This window comes from Sinocyclocheilus rhinocerous, unplaced genomic scaffold, assembly GCF_001515625.1.
Source record: "Sinocyclocheilus rhinocerous isolate Xijiao unplaced genomic scaffold, SAMN03320098_v1.1 scaffold3000, whole genome shotgun sequence".
Lineage (NCBI taxonomy): Eukaryota > Metazoa > Chordata > Actinopteri > Cypriniformes > Cyprinidae > Sinocyclocheilus > Sinocyclocheilus rhinocerous.
The window spans coordinates 289,269-307,593 of record NW_015639757.1 but is presented as its reverse complement, the minus strand read 5'-3'; the positions used below and the strand labels follow the sequence as shown (position 1 = coordinate 307,593).

At 37.2% G+C, this 18,325-nt stretch overlaps 1 protein-coding gene across 4 annotated transcripts in view; it reads right to left on the bottom strand.

Annotated features, from left to right (window-relative positions):
• Positions 1–400: 400 nt before the first annotated feature.
• The window catches only part of LOC107751551 (voltage-dependent L-type calcium channel subunit beta-3-like), a 36,649-nt gene continuing 18,724 nt past the window's right edge, over positions 401–18,325 (bottom strand). For 3 of the 4 annotated variants that reach the window (XM_016567289.1, XM_016567291.1, XM_016567292.1), the window contains exons 2-14: positions 12,973–13,050; positions 10,659–10,781; positions 10,446–10,585; positions 10,241–10,302; positions 10,001–10,023; positions 9,807–9,887; positions 9,426–9,484; positions 9,189–9,298; positions 8,527–8,535; positions 7,431–7,582; positions 6,224–6,319; positions 3,490–3,663; positions 401–1,643 (exon numbers count right to left, since the gene is read on the bottom strand). In XM_016567289.1, the coding sequence (XP_016422775.1) occupies positions 966–1,643; positions 3,490–3,663; positions 6,224–6,319; positions 7,431–7,582; positions 8,527–8,535; positions 9,189–9,298; positions 9,426–9,484; positions 9,807–9,887; positions 10,001–10,023; positions 10,241–10,302; positions 10,446–10,585; positions 10,659–10,781; positions 12,973–13,050 (1,785 nt within the window). In that variant the 3' untranslated portion in view covers positions 401–965. The remainder of the gene's footprint in view (positions 1,644–3,489; positions 3,664–6,223; positions 6,320–7,430; positions 7,583–8,526; positions 8,536–9,188; positions 9,299–9,425; positions 9,485–9,806; positions 9,888–10,000; positions 10,024–10,240; positions 10,303–10,445; positions 10,586–10,658; positions 10,782–12,972; positions 13,051–18,325) is intronic. The other variant, XM_016567290.1, reaches the window with a different exon arrangement.

Below are 18,325 nucleotides of genomic sequence, written 5' to 3'. Positions count from 1 at the left end.
TGTGTATTTGACAGTTTAAGTGCAATAAGACATGAAAGAGAACTTAGTTTAGTACTCACATGCCATGTGACAGATGCTTTCTGTGCGCGTGCTTCGGATGTGTGCACTCAGAAAACACTATAACAGAGGTTTAAACTAATAAGGCTTTAAAGCGCATGATTTCAGCGCGATCGACATGATAATCATAACCAAACTGATGTTTTTTATCAGAGTATCTGACCTACCAGCTGTAAAGGCACAGCCCTACTCTGGAAAAGGGGGCGGGGAGTAGCAGCTCATTTGCATTTAAAGACACATGCACGAAAACAGCGTGTTTCTGCTTCCTCTCAGAATAGGCATTTTCAAAATGATATAATAAATGATCATGTGGGGTATTTTGAGCTGAAACTTCACAGACACATTCTGGGGACACCTGAGACTTATATTACATATTGTAGAAAGGGGCATAATAGGTCACCTTTAATATATCTGAAGTGGCTAGTCCCTTATTATATTCTTAATATTTTCATATCTAACACTAGCGTAGCAGCATGTTCCACAGAAGACCAATTAAAAAATAAAGAAAGAAATAAATCAGAAAAAAAAATTTTGTTATCTTTCTCAAGGGTTACAAATAAAAATGGGTAAGACTAAGTGCATAGCAGTATAAGACATAACCAGTTTGCATATGTACATATCATAAAACAGGGACAGTAACAAGCAGAGATGTAACCACATACTCAGGATTGGAAGGACCAACGTGCTGAAATCATTTAAAAATGCAGTAGTCATGGCCCTGATAGCAAGAGACGAATATAAAGCCCGAGGAACACAGAATTATATGAATGAAAACTCAAAATCAAGGAAATTAGATGTCGACCAGAGAAGGCAATGACGCAGCAGAATGGATAAAGAAAGAGAAACCATGTTGTCCTGAGTACACGGTATCCAGCATTTCACATAGCAGCATTAAAACAATGTCCATCTCAGCGATGAATGTACATGTCTTCAGTCCACTCCTCTGTCTCTACACACCTGTCCCTCTCCCTGTCCCGCTCCCGTCCCTGGTAGTGATAGTGATTGTGGTGCGGTTGTTTGTGCGAGCGCAGCTGGCTCGACTGTCTCTGTTGCCTGTTGTGCTCATTGTGCTCCAGTTCGTAGTCCTGCTGCCCGAGACGGGAATAATCCGGTTGAACGTCCGTGGTCCCGCGGCGGTGGTGGTGATGTCGGTGGTGATGGTGGTGGTTATGGTCCTTTTGAGTGGTAGTCCTATTGTGGTAGACCTCGGTTTGGTCCGGGTCGCCCTCGACCGGGAGCATGTGCCTGCTCCGGGACTCTGTATATGAAGTGTCTTTAGCAGGAAGCAGCTCCATGTCGGCGGGCTGCTGGTGGCGCACGTGGTGCTGGTGTTTGTTGTAGGGCTCTGTTGGTCGGCTGGTGCTGGAGCGGTGGTGGTGATGATGATGGTGGTGATGATGATGGCTGTGTCTCTTTGGCTCACTACGAAGGAGCCTCTCCTCCTCCTCGGCCTCCTCCTGCACTTCCTCTTCTTCCTCCTCCTCCTCCTCCTCTCTCGTCTCCTGAGCCTGGGGCAGATGTTCCTGCTGGTGCTCTTGAGATCCTTTTCTCTTGGTGGCGGTCAATTTCTTGCTTTTCTGTTCATCCTGTATACGAGATATATGACATGAAAATTAGAGTTTTGTGGCTTCTTGTCCATGTCTGTTAGTTTTGGAGTCATTTGAAATAGAAACAAACCAAAAATAGTGTGCAGCATTTGGGCTCCAGAAGTAAAAATCCCATTCATTTTCTCCATGGGGGGAACTGTTCTATGATAACTTTTAAACCTTTAAAGGCAGACCTACTGTGAACTTTGAGTTTGTTTCATTAATGGAATATGCTTTTCTTGAAGTCATCATAAGCCCTCATTATTATTATTATTATTTTTTTTAATATTAATGATTAACTGCAAAAATCCTGATGAAAAACCACATTACCCATGATTCTGCAGAGATATCTCCACCAATCAGAGAACGAAACAAGCAAACCACACTATAATTATTCAGATATCACCACTGACTAGTTGATTATTGAAATATGTAGTTTAGCAAATCCCTAAGTAAGAGCTCATGTAGAATCTAATAATAATTAAAAAAAATACAAGAAAGCAATTGCTTGTTTAGCCTTGGGCTAAATTACAAAAGTGGCACTTCTGCCCTATTATAAAGTTTACTTACAACACCTAAAATAGGCTATTACTAATACTATGGATACTAGGAAGTACAAACTAGTAGGTGTTGACACTATAGGCATTTTACCTGAGAGACCACCGTCTCAGCAAAGGTCCTTAAAGCTCAAGTCTTCTTTAAATGTCCAAGAAAGTTTAGTAAGAGGTGGGGAGGAAATTGAAAATGTCACAGAATGACACAGCACTAAGCAAAATGTCTGACTTTATGGAGCCTGCAGATGTTTCAAAGCAGTCATAATTTAAGACTTTTACAAAAGTACGCATGAGTAAACGAAAACTAATTAGAATGTGGATTAAACTGAAGGTATAAGAGACAATGAGAAGATAATACTGAAAATTTAGTGTACTTGGTAACTAATAAAACAAAAGTGTCAGTGAAGCATACTTGAGATGAAATATGATATGTGAATAATGTGAGATGTGGTGGAAATGACACTGTTTATGAACTTTTTATGATTTTATGAATATATGTATATAACCGTTGAAAGGTTTGAGGTCAGTAATACTTAAAAAAAAAAAGAAATTACTACTTTTATTTTATTACATTTACAGTATATAAAGTGACATTAAATACATTAACAAAAGATTTATATTTCAAATAAATTCTGTTCTTTTGATCTTTCATTTCTTTAGAGAATTTTGAGGGGAAAAATGTATCAAGATTTCCACAAAAGTATTAAGCTGTCCGACTCTTTTTAATATCGATAATCATAAGAAATGTTTCTTGAGCAGCAAATCATCATATTAGAATGACTTCTGAAGGATTATGTTGCACTGAAGACTGAAGTAATGGTTGATGAATTTTCAGCTTTGCCATCACAGGAATACATTACATTTTAAACTATATTCAAATAGAAAACAGTTATTTTTGTAATAATATTTCACAACATTACTGTCTATACTGTTGTGACAGTAATGTCACAACTGTATTTTTGACCAAAACAAATGCTGTGTAGGTGATCTTACGAGACTTATTCAAAAACATTTACAAATCTTACCAACCCCAAACTTATGGACTCATAGTGTGTATATTTACTGTTGATCACTGTCTTTTGACAAATTAAACTAGTGAGTGTGTGAAAAGTGTTTATTTTATACACATTCACAGGGCGAAAAATGTTTAGTTATGCATCCAACCAGAAAACACATGACTAAAGAGCATTTCTTGAGTTGTTGTTTTTTTCACTCCTAGAAATCCACAGGCTGTCTGCATATGTTCAGTCTTAGTAATTCATCTCCTGTTTTTCTCAGAGTGTGTCCAGTACCTTAGCAGGTGTGGGGCTGGTGGGGAGTGTGTTTTCTGCCAGTTTCTCCAGCATGGGTGTGGGAGGCTCCATTTCAGGAGGGTGTGTGGCTCTCCAGTAGGCGTCCAGGTAATCAGCGATGTGTTCACAGGCATCTGACAGCTGGTTCTCATCTAAGATGACATCGAACAACTCCTGTGAGAGAGACCAATAGTGATGTCACAACAAAGGGTAAGTATAAGTGACAGTGAAATGAAGCACATAACACAAGATAATGCTGGGAGGCTAATCTATGTCAACTACTGCCTTGGGTGTCTTGCAACATGATGCAGCGTAAAAATAACAGTCTCTTGATAATCATACCAAGACAGGTTGTGATTAGGCCCTCCAGCTAGGCTTGGATTAGAAATAAGGGTAGTGTTAAAAGGAGGCCAAGAGGTTCAAAATGTGGGTGTTCATATTGATTTTCTAAAGAAACAGACTTAGTTTTTTTTCTTAGTTTATCAGAGTTAATGTATCAAGTGCATAACAAGGTAAAACAATTTTTTATCATGATTAATTGACCATTACGCCTTAAAACTTTATTAACCAATCCACATGAAAATAGAGCTTATCATGAAAATTCCCAATTCATTCCAATGGGACAGTCTGGAAAGTTATAGGAATAGTTCACCAGTTTGTTTCTTCATCAGAACAGATTTTGTGAAATTTAGCATTACATCGAATCGATACGTGACCTCTAGCTATAATATCACTTTCTCGAGTGAAAAAATCCATCTCTTGTTGTCCTCTCACATCAAAATCCACTGACATATTTGTTTAGAACTGTTTTTGCATGTAAACTGTGCTTGATCTGTGCATATTTCTCTTCTTATTCAGGCAAGATGACTTTTTTTTGTGTACTGGAAAAAAAGCAATATTATAGATCATAGGGGGCCCATATTTTAGCCGGAAGCAACGGTTTGAAGTTAAAACCGTCTTGATGTATTTATTTATTACAAACAGGCAGTTTTTCGCTTCATAAGATGTTAATTGAAGAATTGAAGTTGGGTGGCTTACTTGTGGATTTTTGTGATGCTTTTATCAGCTGTTTGGACTCTCATTCTGACGGCACCCATTCACTACAGAGGATCCATTGGTGAGTGATATAGGCTAAGGCTAAATTTCTCCAAATCTGTTCAACTCATCTATATCTTGGATGGTCTGAGTAAATTTTCTGTACATTTTTGGGTGAACTATTCCTTTAAAAGAGGTGGATTTTTAGCAAAGGGTCATCTGCAATCATACAGAAAACATTTTAATATCTTTAGTATTTAAGTACAAACAGAGGGCACACTTACATTAGGACACTGGGCCAGTTTGTCTGCGGCCACCATCTGAACATTCAAATGTTTAGTCTGAGATTTGCCCCTGGTCTTTATCAATCTTGTCAGAACCTGAACAGCAGATGAAAAGAGGAAGGAAAAAGGGACAGGAAGGATGAGTGGGAGGCATGGGTGGTGAAAGAACAGTGGATGTTAGGTCACGCTGGGTCACAAGAGAAAGGTTAGTGTTTTTGTGCAACCAGTCTTCTCTCAAACTAGCGTTTCCTGTGTAAATGTAATGGCTGCACATTCAAAAGCTTCTGGGCAGTGAATGAAACTATGCTTTGTGTAGCCCAGTGACAGACAGATAGATCTTATTCATATGACAGATATGTATCATTTTGAATGGTGTAGTGCACTTTAAAAGATATTTGTAGCTATCAGAAAAATGACAAGTTTATCAAACAAGTTGATATAGTACCACATCAGATATGTATCGCTGTACTGACAAAATAATCTTGTTTCTGCCTCCTAGTGGCAATTTTTATACCATCTATTAGCTTACACCATAAAACTAATGGAATACTTGAACATACCAGCAAATAATACTTTTAATTTTTGCAGAAAGTAGTTTATAAGATTATAAATGAAAAGCTATGGTAACAATACAACCATTTATACAAATTAAATGAACAACATGCATTATTAAAAACATCATTTAAATGAAAAAACAAAACACAGATCATACTAATTGATCAAAAGTCACAGTAAAGACATTTAAAATGCATCTTCTGAACATTGTATTCATCAAAGAATCCATAAAAATGTATCAAGGTTTCCACAAAAACATTAAGTATCATAACTGTTTTCAACATTGATAATAATAATAAATGTTTCTTGAGCAGCAAATCAGCATATTAGAATGATTTCTTAGAACTGTTTTTGCATGTAAACTGTGCTTGATCTGTGCATATTTCTCTTCTTATTCAGGCAAGATGACTTTTTTTTGTGTACTGGAAAAAAAGCAATATTATAGATCATAGGGGGCCCATATTTTAGCCGGAAGCAACGGTTTGAAGTTAAAACCGTCTTGATGTATTTATTTATTACAAACAGGCAGTTTTTCGCTTCATAAGATGTTAATTGAAGAATTGAAGTTGGGTGGCTTACTTGTGGATTTTTGTGATGCTTTTATCAGCTGTTTGGACTCTCATTCTGACGGCACCCATTCACTACAGAGGATCCATTGGTGAGTGATATAGGCTAAGGCTAAATTTCTCCAAATCTGTTCAACTCATCTATATCTTGGATGGTCTGAGTAAATTTTCTGTACATTTTTGGGTGAACTATTCCTTTAAAAGAGGTGGATTTTTAGCAAAGGGTCATCTGCAATCATACAGAAAACATTTTAATATCTTTAGTATTTAAGTACAAACAGAGGGCACACTTACATTAGGACACTGGGCCAGTTTGTCTGCGGCCACCATCTGAACATTCAAATGTTTAGTCTGAGATTTGCCCCTGGTCTTTATCAATCTTGTCAGAACCTGAACAGCAGATGAAAAGAGGAAGGAAAAAGGGACAGGAAGGATGAGTGGGAGGCATGGGTGGTGAAAGAACAGTGGATGTTAGGTCACGCTGGGTCACAAGAGAAAGGTTAGTGTTTTTGTGCAACCAGTCTTCTCTCAAACTAGCGTTTCCTGTGTAAATGTAATGGCTGCACATTCAAAAGCTTCTGGGCAGTGAATGAAACTATGCTTTGTGTAGCCCAGTGACAGACAGATAGATCTTATTCATATGACAGATATGTATCATTTTGAATGGTGTAGTGCACTTTAAAAGATATTTGTAGCTATCAGAAAAATGACAAGTTTATCAAACAAGTTGATATAGTACCACATCAGGTATGTATCGCTGTACTGACAAAATAATCTTGTTTCTGCCTCCTAGTGGCAATTTTTATACCATCTATTAGCTTACACCATAAAACTAATGGAATACTTGAACATACCAGCAAATAATACTTTTAATTTTTGCAGAAAGTAGTTTATAAGATTATAAATGAAAAGCTATGGTAACAATACAACCATTTATACAAATTAAATGAACAACATGCATTATTAAAAACATCATTTAAATGAAAAAACAAAACACAGATCATACTAATTGATCAAAAGTCACAGTAAAGACATTTAAAATGCATCTTCTGAACATTGTATTCATCAAAGAATCCATAAAAATGTATCAAGGTTTCCACAAAAACATTAAGTATCATAACTGTTTTCAACATTGATAATAATAATAAATGTTTCTTGAGCAGCAAATCAGCATATTAGAATGATTTCTGAAGGAGCATGTGACTGACTGGAGTAATGATGCTGAAAATTCAGCTTTGCCATCACAGGAATATTCCATTGTACAATTACCTTTTAAAATATATTAAAATAGAAAGCAATTTAAACCAAAATCCTATTTTCATAATATTATTATATTTTTAATCAAATACACAGCTTCGGTGAGCTTAAGAGAATTTTTTTTTTTTAAACAATAAAAAATCTTACTAACCCCAAACTTTTGAACGGTAATGTATAATGTTTGTTTCATCAGTAAACAAGTGACTATTGAAAAAATGTTTGCAAGTTGAACAGAGTTTCTGACCTTGGGTGATGAAATCTTGACATACACCAGGATCGGGGCCAAGGAGGTCTTGCTTAGTTGGAGAGGGTGGTTAATGGTGTCGGCATCCAGAACCACAAGCTGTAGACTGCGTGCTAACTCAAAAATCCTCTCAACCTCTCCTTGGATTTGGGCTGTAGGGGCAGATTAAGAAATAAACGAGACTAGTCAACCAAAAATCCTTACAAATGACATCTTCAAAAATATTATGCTGTCAAAGTACAAATCTGCTGAAGTGTAGCCAAAAGCACTTCAAATGTAATGGGCAGCTTTTTATGTCCAACTCCTCTAATATACATAGGAAGATTATCAAAAAAGATCAAGATGAAAAGCTTCTTGCACTTTCATGAAGTATATATAAAAGGGTGTATAAAAGTGAAAGTCCCATCTTCAAAACTAAATGCATTCCATACACAGGTCATGCAATATGTCAAGGAAAATAGAGATGATCAAAATATGCTGACAGAACAGTTCCTTGTCCACAGGATGCAACAGAACAATGAAGGTTTAAAACTTCAAAGTGAGCAAAACTTTAATGGTAAAAACAGGACAAGTTCCAAATCATCTCACATGGTGTTTAACATTATCTTTCACAACACACTGTAAAAAAAAGAATTCTTAATCAGTTGTTTTATATTGTTTTCAAGTAAAAATATAAAAACATTCTTTTGTTCTTACTCCATTGGGAAGTTTTCTTTTGTCAAGCATAAATCAGATAAAAACTATTCTTATTATCTTACATAAGTACATATCTTGTTTCAAGGATGTTTATATCTTTTTTCTGAAAAACAAGACAAAATTACTGATTAAGCAGCACAAAACTCACTCTTACATGCACACTAAATACTTTGGCTTGCATTTGTTTGACCAATAAAATTACGCACAAATTATGAAGGTCAATGGAGATTCTGTGGTTATGGTGTCTAACACAAGCCGAAGCTTTTAGAAAGCAGTGACCTTCACTAAAAGTAGCAGGGGACTTTGACACTTATAGTGTCCTCTAAGAGGTAAAGCAGTTCTGATGACACCTACAGGAATGAGTTGGGGAACAGAGACAGGTTACTGCTGAAATACATACCCGCGGCATCTGAGGTAAGAGAGCAATGTGAGGGACAGAGTGGAGAAAACCAATCAGATCCCCTTAACAAAGCTAGCTACACACCTCAGATCCACACTTGGTGAGAAAACACACCCACTAATGTTGAACAGCCATTTAATAATTACAATGAAAAGATACAACTTTGAGTGTTGTGAGAAATACAATTTAAAAGCAGTGGGAGTTTCTCTGTAAGTGGGATCTTTTTTTTCTTTTCTGAACACACTGCAAAATAGTTGTATTAATCAGTATTTTTGTCTTGTTTTCAAACAATTATGAAGAAATCTATCAAACCAAATAAATTAACTTGTTTACTTATGTATGCAGTTTACCTTCTTAAATGAATGTATTAAAGAAAATTGAGACAAAAGTACTCATTAAGAATACATTTTTGCAGTGCATGATCAAGCTCTATTATCCCAATGTTAAATAGTTAATTATCAATTTGCTTTATTAATACATAAGTAATGTATATTTATATGTTTGTGTTCAATGACAAAATACATTCTTTCTAGACTCTCTCTGATTCTGCATTAAATTGATTGTTCAATATTTGAAGCCAATACATTTATAATATATTGTGTACTCTGTATGGAATGACATACAGACATAAAAACATTAAGAAAACAGCAAGTAGTGATTACCTAAACTGGAACGGGTGTTGGAGCGATCCATTATGGCGTGCTTGCTGGGGTTGTTGAGGATCGATCGCTTGGCAAGTGCAATATCTGCCGTCACCCGGGTGATAGTAATTCTAGCAATGGATTTACATATTAGAAAAGTCACAATACTCTATTTGTCTACACACAATTATTATTATAGTAAAGATTCCTTTGTAATGAATCAACAGTCCATTAACTCCTTAATCATGTGTACCATACCTTCCTTCAAATCTGTGTTTTAAAAAATCAAAGAGAGCTTTTTGCATCATGTCTGTAACCTGTAAATAAAAATAAAAGGTAGAAAACACCATTAACAGTGTTTCATAAAAGTGTAGTTTCCGTTATGTACAGTAGAGGGCAGTACATATTTGTACAGCATAAGTGTGGCACAAGAGAACATAAGAATATAATCATCAGGTTGTGCTAGCCTATAAGACACATTATACACAATTTAAAATAAGAATAGTACTTGTTTTAAGTTAAGAGTAATATATTTTCATATGTATTCTGAGCCACTGGCTCCTTCAAAGCAGCTGAAGATCCTCAGAGAGTTTGGACAGTGAATGACTCACTGAACATTGCACAGCAAATGGCCCTCACCTCATAGCCCTTTAGCGAAGGCCCCATGAAGACCACAGGACGCATGGAAGGCACAACATCATATGCAGCCAGTTGCTCTCCCTGCAGTCAAAGAAACTGGGTGAAAATATGTTTAAACAAACAGGCAATATATGAATATAAACATAAATGTGTGTGTGACGAGGTCATAATCACAGCATTATGTATTTGCTCACCGATTTCTTCTTCACTTGCTGAACTAAAGGATAATTTTTTAAAAATTAGAAATTTAATTGCACACAGAAACATAAAATGATAATGTTATTTATGTTCCACATACATACTTTTTGTCCAGATAAGTGGATAATAACAAATAAAGAATAATAAATTATAAAGGGAAACCTACATGCTAATGTAGATAATGTAGTTCAATTCAGTAATTAATACAAATAATGATACATGAAGTGTCAGCGCACCTGTTTGTGGTGGAGCTGCTTTCTTTGCATTCATATCATCTTTGGCACCACTAGCCGCTTTACTGTAACGAGAAAAAAAGCATTTTGTACATAATGAATGTTGCCACAATTTATGCACATTTAAATGGCTGATTCATTCATGCAATAAGAACACAAAGATTACAAAAGACGACTCCACACTGCAATATTAATGAGATTTGTTTACTTGGCCAGCGCTTTGGCGGCCTTCCTGGCCTGCACCTCTCTTCTGATCAGAATTGTCTCCAGGTTCACCGGGCTGGGGATAAAACCAACCTCTCCCCCTTCCTTCACAGGCCGTCCAATCCACCAGTCATTGTTAAATTTCTGTAAACAACAACTTTTAAATTTGATTTACTTCAGCGTAATGGTCATACAGGTGATCTGGGAACACACTGACCTCTTTGATATGCAGGAAGTCTTTAGCTTCAAAAGAAACCCCGTGCCCTGGTATGGGGACGTTGTCATCATCTGCAGGAGTGTAGGTGAAGTTTGTGCGCACGGCGAAAGCAACAGGCTTAAACTGAATAATCGCAACAAAAAGGAAAGATTGAAACCTTTTGATAAAAACACTGAATGTGACACTTTTGCATCAGAATCCTTTGTGAGCACATGAACTGCTACAGTATGTTTCTGTTCTGTACCTAGAGATGTAAACAAAATCTCCATGTGTAGTTCAGTTCTACCATTTTATTTGTAAATGTGTCCATGAGGTTGTGTATAAGTGAATGGCAGCAGACAGATACTTTGAGGAGAGTGCTGGAACAGAAACACTGCTGATTTGAGCAACGGCACATGTGCTGCATTGCCCCAGGCAAGTTACTAATAATAGCTTTGATTCATTTACCTTCAAACCAATTGTAATGCACAAATTAATTCTCAAAGAGCTCCATATCAGCCCAGTAAAGGGTAATGCTGTCTATTGGCAGCTCTATGACGCTTGAGGACAGTGCGGATTTGAATATATATGATGAGACTGAATGCACAAGAGATCATATTAATTTAATCTGCAAAGACCTAAAACTTGTCCTTCAAGTGCTGTAAAATTTGCAAGGATAATTTATATGGAGTGCAGCAGGGTAGGCTACATGTGATCAGTGTTGATTCATCCATATTTACATATATTTACAGTAACAGGACGAACGGACAATTGTAGAGTAGCAACTGAGATAAACAGTTGGTTTGCTTGGGTCAGCTTCCCATTACATTTTAAGTGCTTTTGGCTACACTTCAGCAGATTTGTACTTTGATAGCATAATATATTTGAAGATGTCATATATAAAGATTTTTGGTTGACTAGTGTTGTTTATTTCTTAATCTGCCCTTATTTTGCTTGGTTAAACCTATAAAGCAAAAACTTAAAATATTAAGGAATCTAAAGTTAAAAAGGTTACAATAATCACAGTCTTATGTATTTATTGATTGATTGTATGCTTTAAGTTTTTACATCTGGTATAAATAAAAAATAAAAAAAGTGATTAAAGGATTACTTTAAGACAAAAAATTTGGAAACATAAGCTTACTGTATATTACAATGTACAACTTTTTTTCTTTAAAAAACAATCCTCCAAGTCTCCATATTTTAAAATACTGTAATCTATTTGTTCCTAATTAATTATTGTGTTATAATTTGGTACTTCATTTAAAAGAAGTCAAAAGTCAGCAAAATGGAAGTCTAGCATAACACTCCCTATAATTTTTCAACACTAATCAATGGCAAAGTCCCTACCATAAAACAAAAATGGTATTTATAAAATTCCGTAAAATAATGTCTATAATGTTTTTAACCCAGTCATGTGAAAAGCGTTATGATATTAAATCTTCTATATGACCTGCTGAAGGATTTGATATTTCATATTACATTTACGGTTAAAAAGGACAAAATAATCACATTCTCATGCTTTTTAGTTAGTGAATTTTTAAGAAAATCTGGTATACTTTTTTTTTTTTTTTAATCGCCATTAAAGGATTGCCTGAGCCTTAAAAAAGTCTGAGAACATTAGCTTACTCTATTTCACAATGTATAACCTTTTTCTAACTTAAAAAAAAAAAAATACTAATCCAGTTTTCCATATTCAAAAATACTGCCTGGTAACACAATAATAAATAAATCACTTTGTTCTATTAATTTATTGTATTATAATTTGGTATTTAATTAAAAGAAAGTCAAATGTCAACACAATAGCAGTCTAGCTGCTTATAGCCTAGTTTTTTAAAGGCGATGCTCTGTGGGAGATGGTGGACTGAAGCAGGACATGATGCTGTCTGCTCAGTACCTTAATTAAAAAGGACCTCAGGGAGCTCACTGACACAGTTAGGGGGGTTTCATTCAGTTTTTAAAAGTCGAGCATAACTGGACTGTAAAGTGCCGATGATAAAACACCAAGTGTTTGTTGCTCTTTCATGGTTTGCCACGGTGCTTCTTATCTGTTTTTGGACTGTGTAAAAGAACAGAAGAAAAGGTAATTGTAGCTATTGTTTGTCAGTTGCATGTAGAGCATTGATTTTGTAGAGTACAAGATTTAACACTGATGTGCTGTTTCAACCAAGGCATTTGGTGATTAGCTTTTTGACACAGCTCCCTTGTTACTTTGACAGAGGAAAAAGCCATGCAAAATTTATGAGTACATCTAAAGCTGTGATATATTTCGGTCCTTGTGGCCAACGTCACTGGTAGCAGGAATGGGCAGCTGAATTATGGAGTTGCAATCTACCTTGGCCTTCTCCAGCTGGACTTGGGCATTCTTCTCCTTCTCCTCAGTGGCCCCTGAGTCCTGACGGTCCGCCGAACCCTACCACAGTACAAGAGTAAGAACCAGCATTATTATAACATCCAGACTTATTCTCTTTCCCAAGACATTTCTGTCCATTCTGACTCATTCTGACTCACAGTAGCAACAAGCACTTGACTGTGCACATAGCTTAAATATAACGCTGAGATGCAAATGTTGAGATGACTAAGCTGAAACTATGCTGTCTTTGATTCAAATAAAATAAATAAATAAATAATAAAAAAATAAAAACAGAGATAATTTATCCTAACCAGGTACAAAGATCTTCTTATGATATGATAAAATCATTAAATGAGGCATATGCATTGATGTGTTGTTTTCAGTAGAGATCACTCCACTATATAATGACAGTGTCATCAAAGTCACAAATGATCCCACGCTTTCTCCTGCAGGGCTCCTTCGTCAAATTTTATTACCAACTCCTCTCAAAGGGCAGTGTTCAAAGTCATGCAGAGAATTTCTCAGTAATGTCAGGCAATAAGAACTTAAAGTAAAACTATTTAGCTCTGTCAAATTGAGCTTGTAAATTGATACGAGCATAACACTCCCTATCATTTTTCAACACTAATCTATGGCAAAGTGCTACTAGAAAAAAAGTTTGCGTTTATAAAATTCCATAACACAATGTCCATAATGTTTTCAACCCAGTGATGTGAAAAGCAGTTATGATATTAAATCTTCTATATGACCTACTGAAGGATTTGATATTAGATATGGCACCTTCACAATCTTTTGATGAGATATCAAAGCTGCAGAATGTAAGCTTTTGCATAGATAAAAAAAGAAAAAAAAATCTGGCCTGATTCTTGGGCTTACAGCATTAACATTATTTTATTTTATTTTAACCATAAAAATGTGGTAAGGTTCATTCTTAAGTAAAAAAAACCAACAAAAAAAACCTTCCCAAATGAGTAAGAAAAGTAAACATAAAGCAAGACTCTGAAAACACATCTTAATATCATAGGCGGAGCATGTGTAAGCCTTCCTCTGGCCACGGGGACTTGGGGCAATAATGCCACTAAATTGGACAAAAATGCCCCTGCACAATTAAACTAAATCTATTACGTCTGTTGCGAATAAAGTGAAAATGAATGAAAAGTGTAGACTGCGGCATTAAATTAAGCTCAGGTTGCACCATATTTATTTTCGTGTGTTTTTCAGCATTGAGTATTATAACCAATCACACACAATGCAATGACCAATCAGAGGCGTTCAGATGAGTCATGGCTGAAATGCCTAAGCCCACCTAAAAAGGGTGTAGAACCACCCCTGAATTACACTAACATTAGGCTACTTAGTGTAATGTGGTGTTTGGGTTTTGTTTCATGTTCATGTTTTCCATGTCTTTTATTTTGTAATTGTTTCCTGCTGTTAGTGTCATGCTTCCCTTCCCTCATGTATCTCTGCCTTGTGTATGTGTCATGTTCTGATTGGTAGTCCTAGTCATGTGTCTTGTTTCCCATTGGTTTGTTCTTGTCATGTGATCCTCATTGTCTGATATAAGTAGCCATCATGTTCCCATAGTTCTGGTCGTGTATTAATTTTGTAACCTGCTGTCGGTGAGTCTAGTCTGTTCATGCCACGTCAAGTCTGTTCATGTCAAGTCAAGTCTGTTCATGCCTCGTCAAGTCAAGTCTGTTCATGTCAAGTCAAGTCTGTTCATGCCTCGTCAAGTCAAGTCTGTTCATGTCAAGTCAAGTCTGTTCATGCCTCGTCAAGTCAAGTCTGTTCATGTCAAGTCAAGTCTGTTCATGCCTCGTCAAGTCAAGTCTGTTCATGTCAAGTCAAGTCTGTTCATGCCTCGTCAAGTCAAGTCTGTTCATGTCAAGTCAAGTCTGTTCATGCCTCGTCAAGTCAAGTCTGTTCATGTCAAGTCAAGTCTGTTCATGCCTCGTCAAGTCAAGTCTGTTCATGTCAAGTCAAGTCTGTTCATGCCTCGTCAAGTCAAGTCTGTTCATGTCAAGTCAAGTCTGTTCATGCCTCGTCAAGTCAAGTCTGTTCATGTCAAGTCAAGTCTGTTCATGCCTCGTCAAGTCAAGTCTGTTCATGTCAAGTCAAGTCTGTTCATGCCTCGTCAAGTCAAGTCTGTTCATGTCAAGTCAAGTCTGTTCATGCCTCGTCAAGTCAAGTCTGTTCATGTCAAGTCAAGTCTGTTCATGCCTCGTCAAGTCAAGTCTGTTCATGTCAAGTCAAGTCTGTTCATGCCTCGTCAAGTCAAGTCTGTTCATGTCAAGTCAAGTCTGTTCATGCCTCGTCAAGTCAAGTCTGTTCATGTCAAGTCAAGTCTGTTCATGCCTCGTCAAGTCAAGTCTGTTCATGTCAAGTCAAGTCTGTTCATGCCTCGTCAAGTCAAGTCTGTTCATGTCAAGTCAAGTCTGTTCATGCCTCGTCAAGTCAAGTCTGTTCATGTCAAGTCAAGTCTGTTCATGCCTCGTCAAGTCAAGTCTGTTCATGTCAAGTCAAGTCTGTTCATGCCTCGTCAAGTCAAGTCTGTTCATGTCAAGTCAAGTCTGTTCATGCCTCGTCAAGTCAAGTCTGTTCATGTCAAGTCAAGTCTGTTCATGCCTCGTCAAGTCAAGTCTGTTCATGTCAAGTCAAGTCTGTTCATGCCTCGTCAAGTCAAGTCTGTTCATGTCAAGTCAAGTCTGTTCATGCCTCGTCAAGTCAAGTCTGTTCATGTCAAGTCAAGTCTGTTCATGCCTCGTCAAGTCAAGTCTGTTCATGTCAAGTCAAGTCTGTTCATGCCTCGTCAAGTCAAGTCTGTTCATGTCAAGTCAAGTCTGTTCATGCCTCGTCAAGTCAAGTCTGTTCATGTCAAGTCAAGTCTGTTCATGCCTCGTCAAGTCAAGTCTGTTCATGTCAAGTCAAGTCTGTTCATGCCTCGTCAAGTCAAGTCTGTTCATGTCAAGTCAAGTCTGTTCATGCCTCGTCAAGTCAAGTCTGTTCATGTCAAGTCAAGTCTGTTCATGCCTCGTCAAGTCAAGTCTGTTCATGTCAAGTCAAGTCTGTTCATGCCTCGTCAAGTCAAGTCTGTTCATGTCAAGTCAAGTCTGTTCATGCCTCGTCAAGTCAAGTCTGTTCATGTCAAGTCAAGTCTGTTCATGCCTCGTCAAGTCAAGTCTGTTCATGTCAAGTCAAGTCTGTTCATGCCTCGTCAAGTCAAGTCTGTTCATGTCAAGTCAAGTCTGTTCATGCCTCGTCAAGTCAAGTCTGTTCATGTCAAGTCAAGTCTGTTCATGCCTCGTCAAGTCAAGTCTGTTCATGTCAAGTCAAGTCTGTTCATGCCTCGTCAAGTCAAGTCTGTTCATGTCAAGTCAAGTCTGTTCATGCCTCGTCAAGTCAAGTCTGTTCATGTCAAGTCAAGTCTGTTCATGCCTCGTCAAGTCAAGTCTGTTCATGTCAAGTCAAGTCTGTTCATGCCTCGTCAAGTCAAGTCTGTTCATGTCAAGTCAAGTCTGTTCATGCCTCGTCAAGTCAAGTCTGTTCATGTCAAGTCAAGTCTGTTCATGCCTCGTCAAGTCAAGTCTGTTCATGTCAAGTCAAGTCTGTTCATGCCTCGTCAAGTCAAGTCTGTTCATGTCAAGTCAAGTCTGTTCATGCCTCGTCAAGTCAAGTCTGTTCATGTCAAGTCAAGTCTGTTCATGCCTCGTCAAGTCAAGTCTGTTCATGTCAAGTCAAGTCTGTTCATGCCTCGTCAAGTCAAGTCTGTTCATGTCAAGTCAAGTCTGTTCATGCCTCGTCAAGTCAAGTCTGTTCATGTCAAGTCAAGTCTGTTCATGCCTCGTCAAGTCAAGTCTGTTCATGTCAAGTCAAGTCTGTTCATGCCTCGTCAAGTCAAGTCTGTTCATGTCAAGTCAAGTCTGTTCATGCCTCGTCAAGTCAAGTCTGTTCATGTCAAGTCAAGTCTGTTCATGCCTCGTCAAGTCAAGTCTGTTCATGTCAAGTCAAGTCTGTTCATGCCTCGTCAAGTCAAGTCTGTTCATGTCAAGTCAAGTCTGTTCATGCCTCGTCAAGTCAAGTCTGTTCATGTCAAGTCAAGTCTGTTCATGCCTCGTCAAGTCAAGTCTGTTCATGTCAAGTCAAGTCTGTTCATGCCTCGTCAAGTCAAGTCTGTTCATGTCAAGTCAAGTCTGTTCATGCCTCGTCAAGTCAAGTCTGTTCATGTCAAGTCAAGTCTGTTCATGCCTCGTCAAGTCAAGTCTGTGTATCTTGTTTGGATGTTTGGATCACTCTGTAAATAAACTGCACTTGGGTTCTTCACTACACTCGCCTTCAGTGGATTGATTCGTTACACTTAGCCTTACCCTGAAGTTGGTTCACCCTCCTCCACCTATGCTTAATATATCTCCCAATTATGCTTCTCAAATAAATGTATCTTAATATTAGATGAGAAATATATATATTTTACTAGAAAACTGGGGAAAATACAGATTAAAAAAATCCTTTATTCCAGAAAATCTTTTTTTTTTTTTTTTTTGCATACTCTAGCAGCCCAATTAACCTCACTACATATGCATTTTAGTCATCAAATCACATTTTAGTTACTTTTATTTCTAATATTCAGTCCATTTCAAGTTCACAATTCCAAATTTTCAATTTAAAACAGTTTCACAATTTCACAGCAAAAGTCATGATGACTGAAATACACCCTCACACACATGCTCACATGCACACTAACAAGCTGACAGGAAAGGCACAGTGACAAGCCCCTCAAGAGACACTGGTGGTACGCAGTCTGACACCATCATATTGACCTTAATATAAGGCTGATAACCTTGCTATCAAGACAATCACTACTGGTCTTGTGCATATGTTGTTTTTTGGATACTGGAGTGCTGGTTACCCCACTATTTTTTGCTGGTAAGCAGCACTTCACCAGCTAGACCTGCACCAAACCAGCAAGAACCTGCCTGAACATCATCAGGGAAAAAGGACCAAATTAGATTGCACATGAAATCATCACATCAAAGCAAAATTGTAATTAAAGTTGTAAATGGTGTAAATGTTTCATAAAGTCTGTCAAGAACGTCAATGTGAGCTTGAATGTTATTATTAATAAATATTGTGCTCACAAGTGTTTAAAGGGGTCATATGATGCGATTTCAATTTTTCCTTTCTCTTTGGAGTGTTACAAACTCTTGGTGCATAAAGAAGATCTGTAAAGTTGCAAAGACTAAAGTCTCAAATCCAAAGAGATATTCTTTATAAAAGTTAAGAGTCAACCACGCCTACCTAAAACGGTTCGTTCTAACACGCCCCCACATGTCTACGTCAC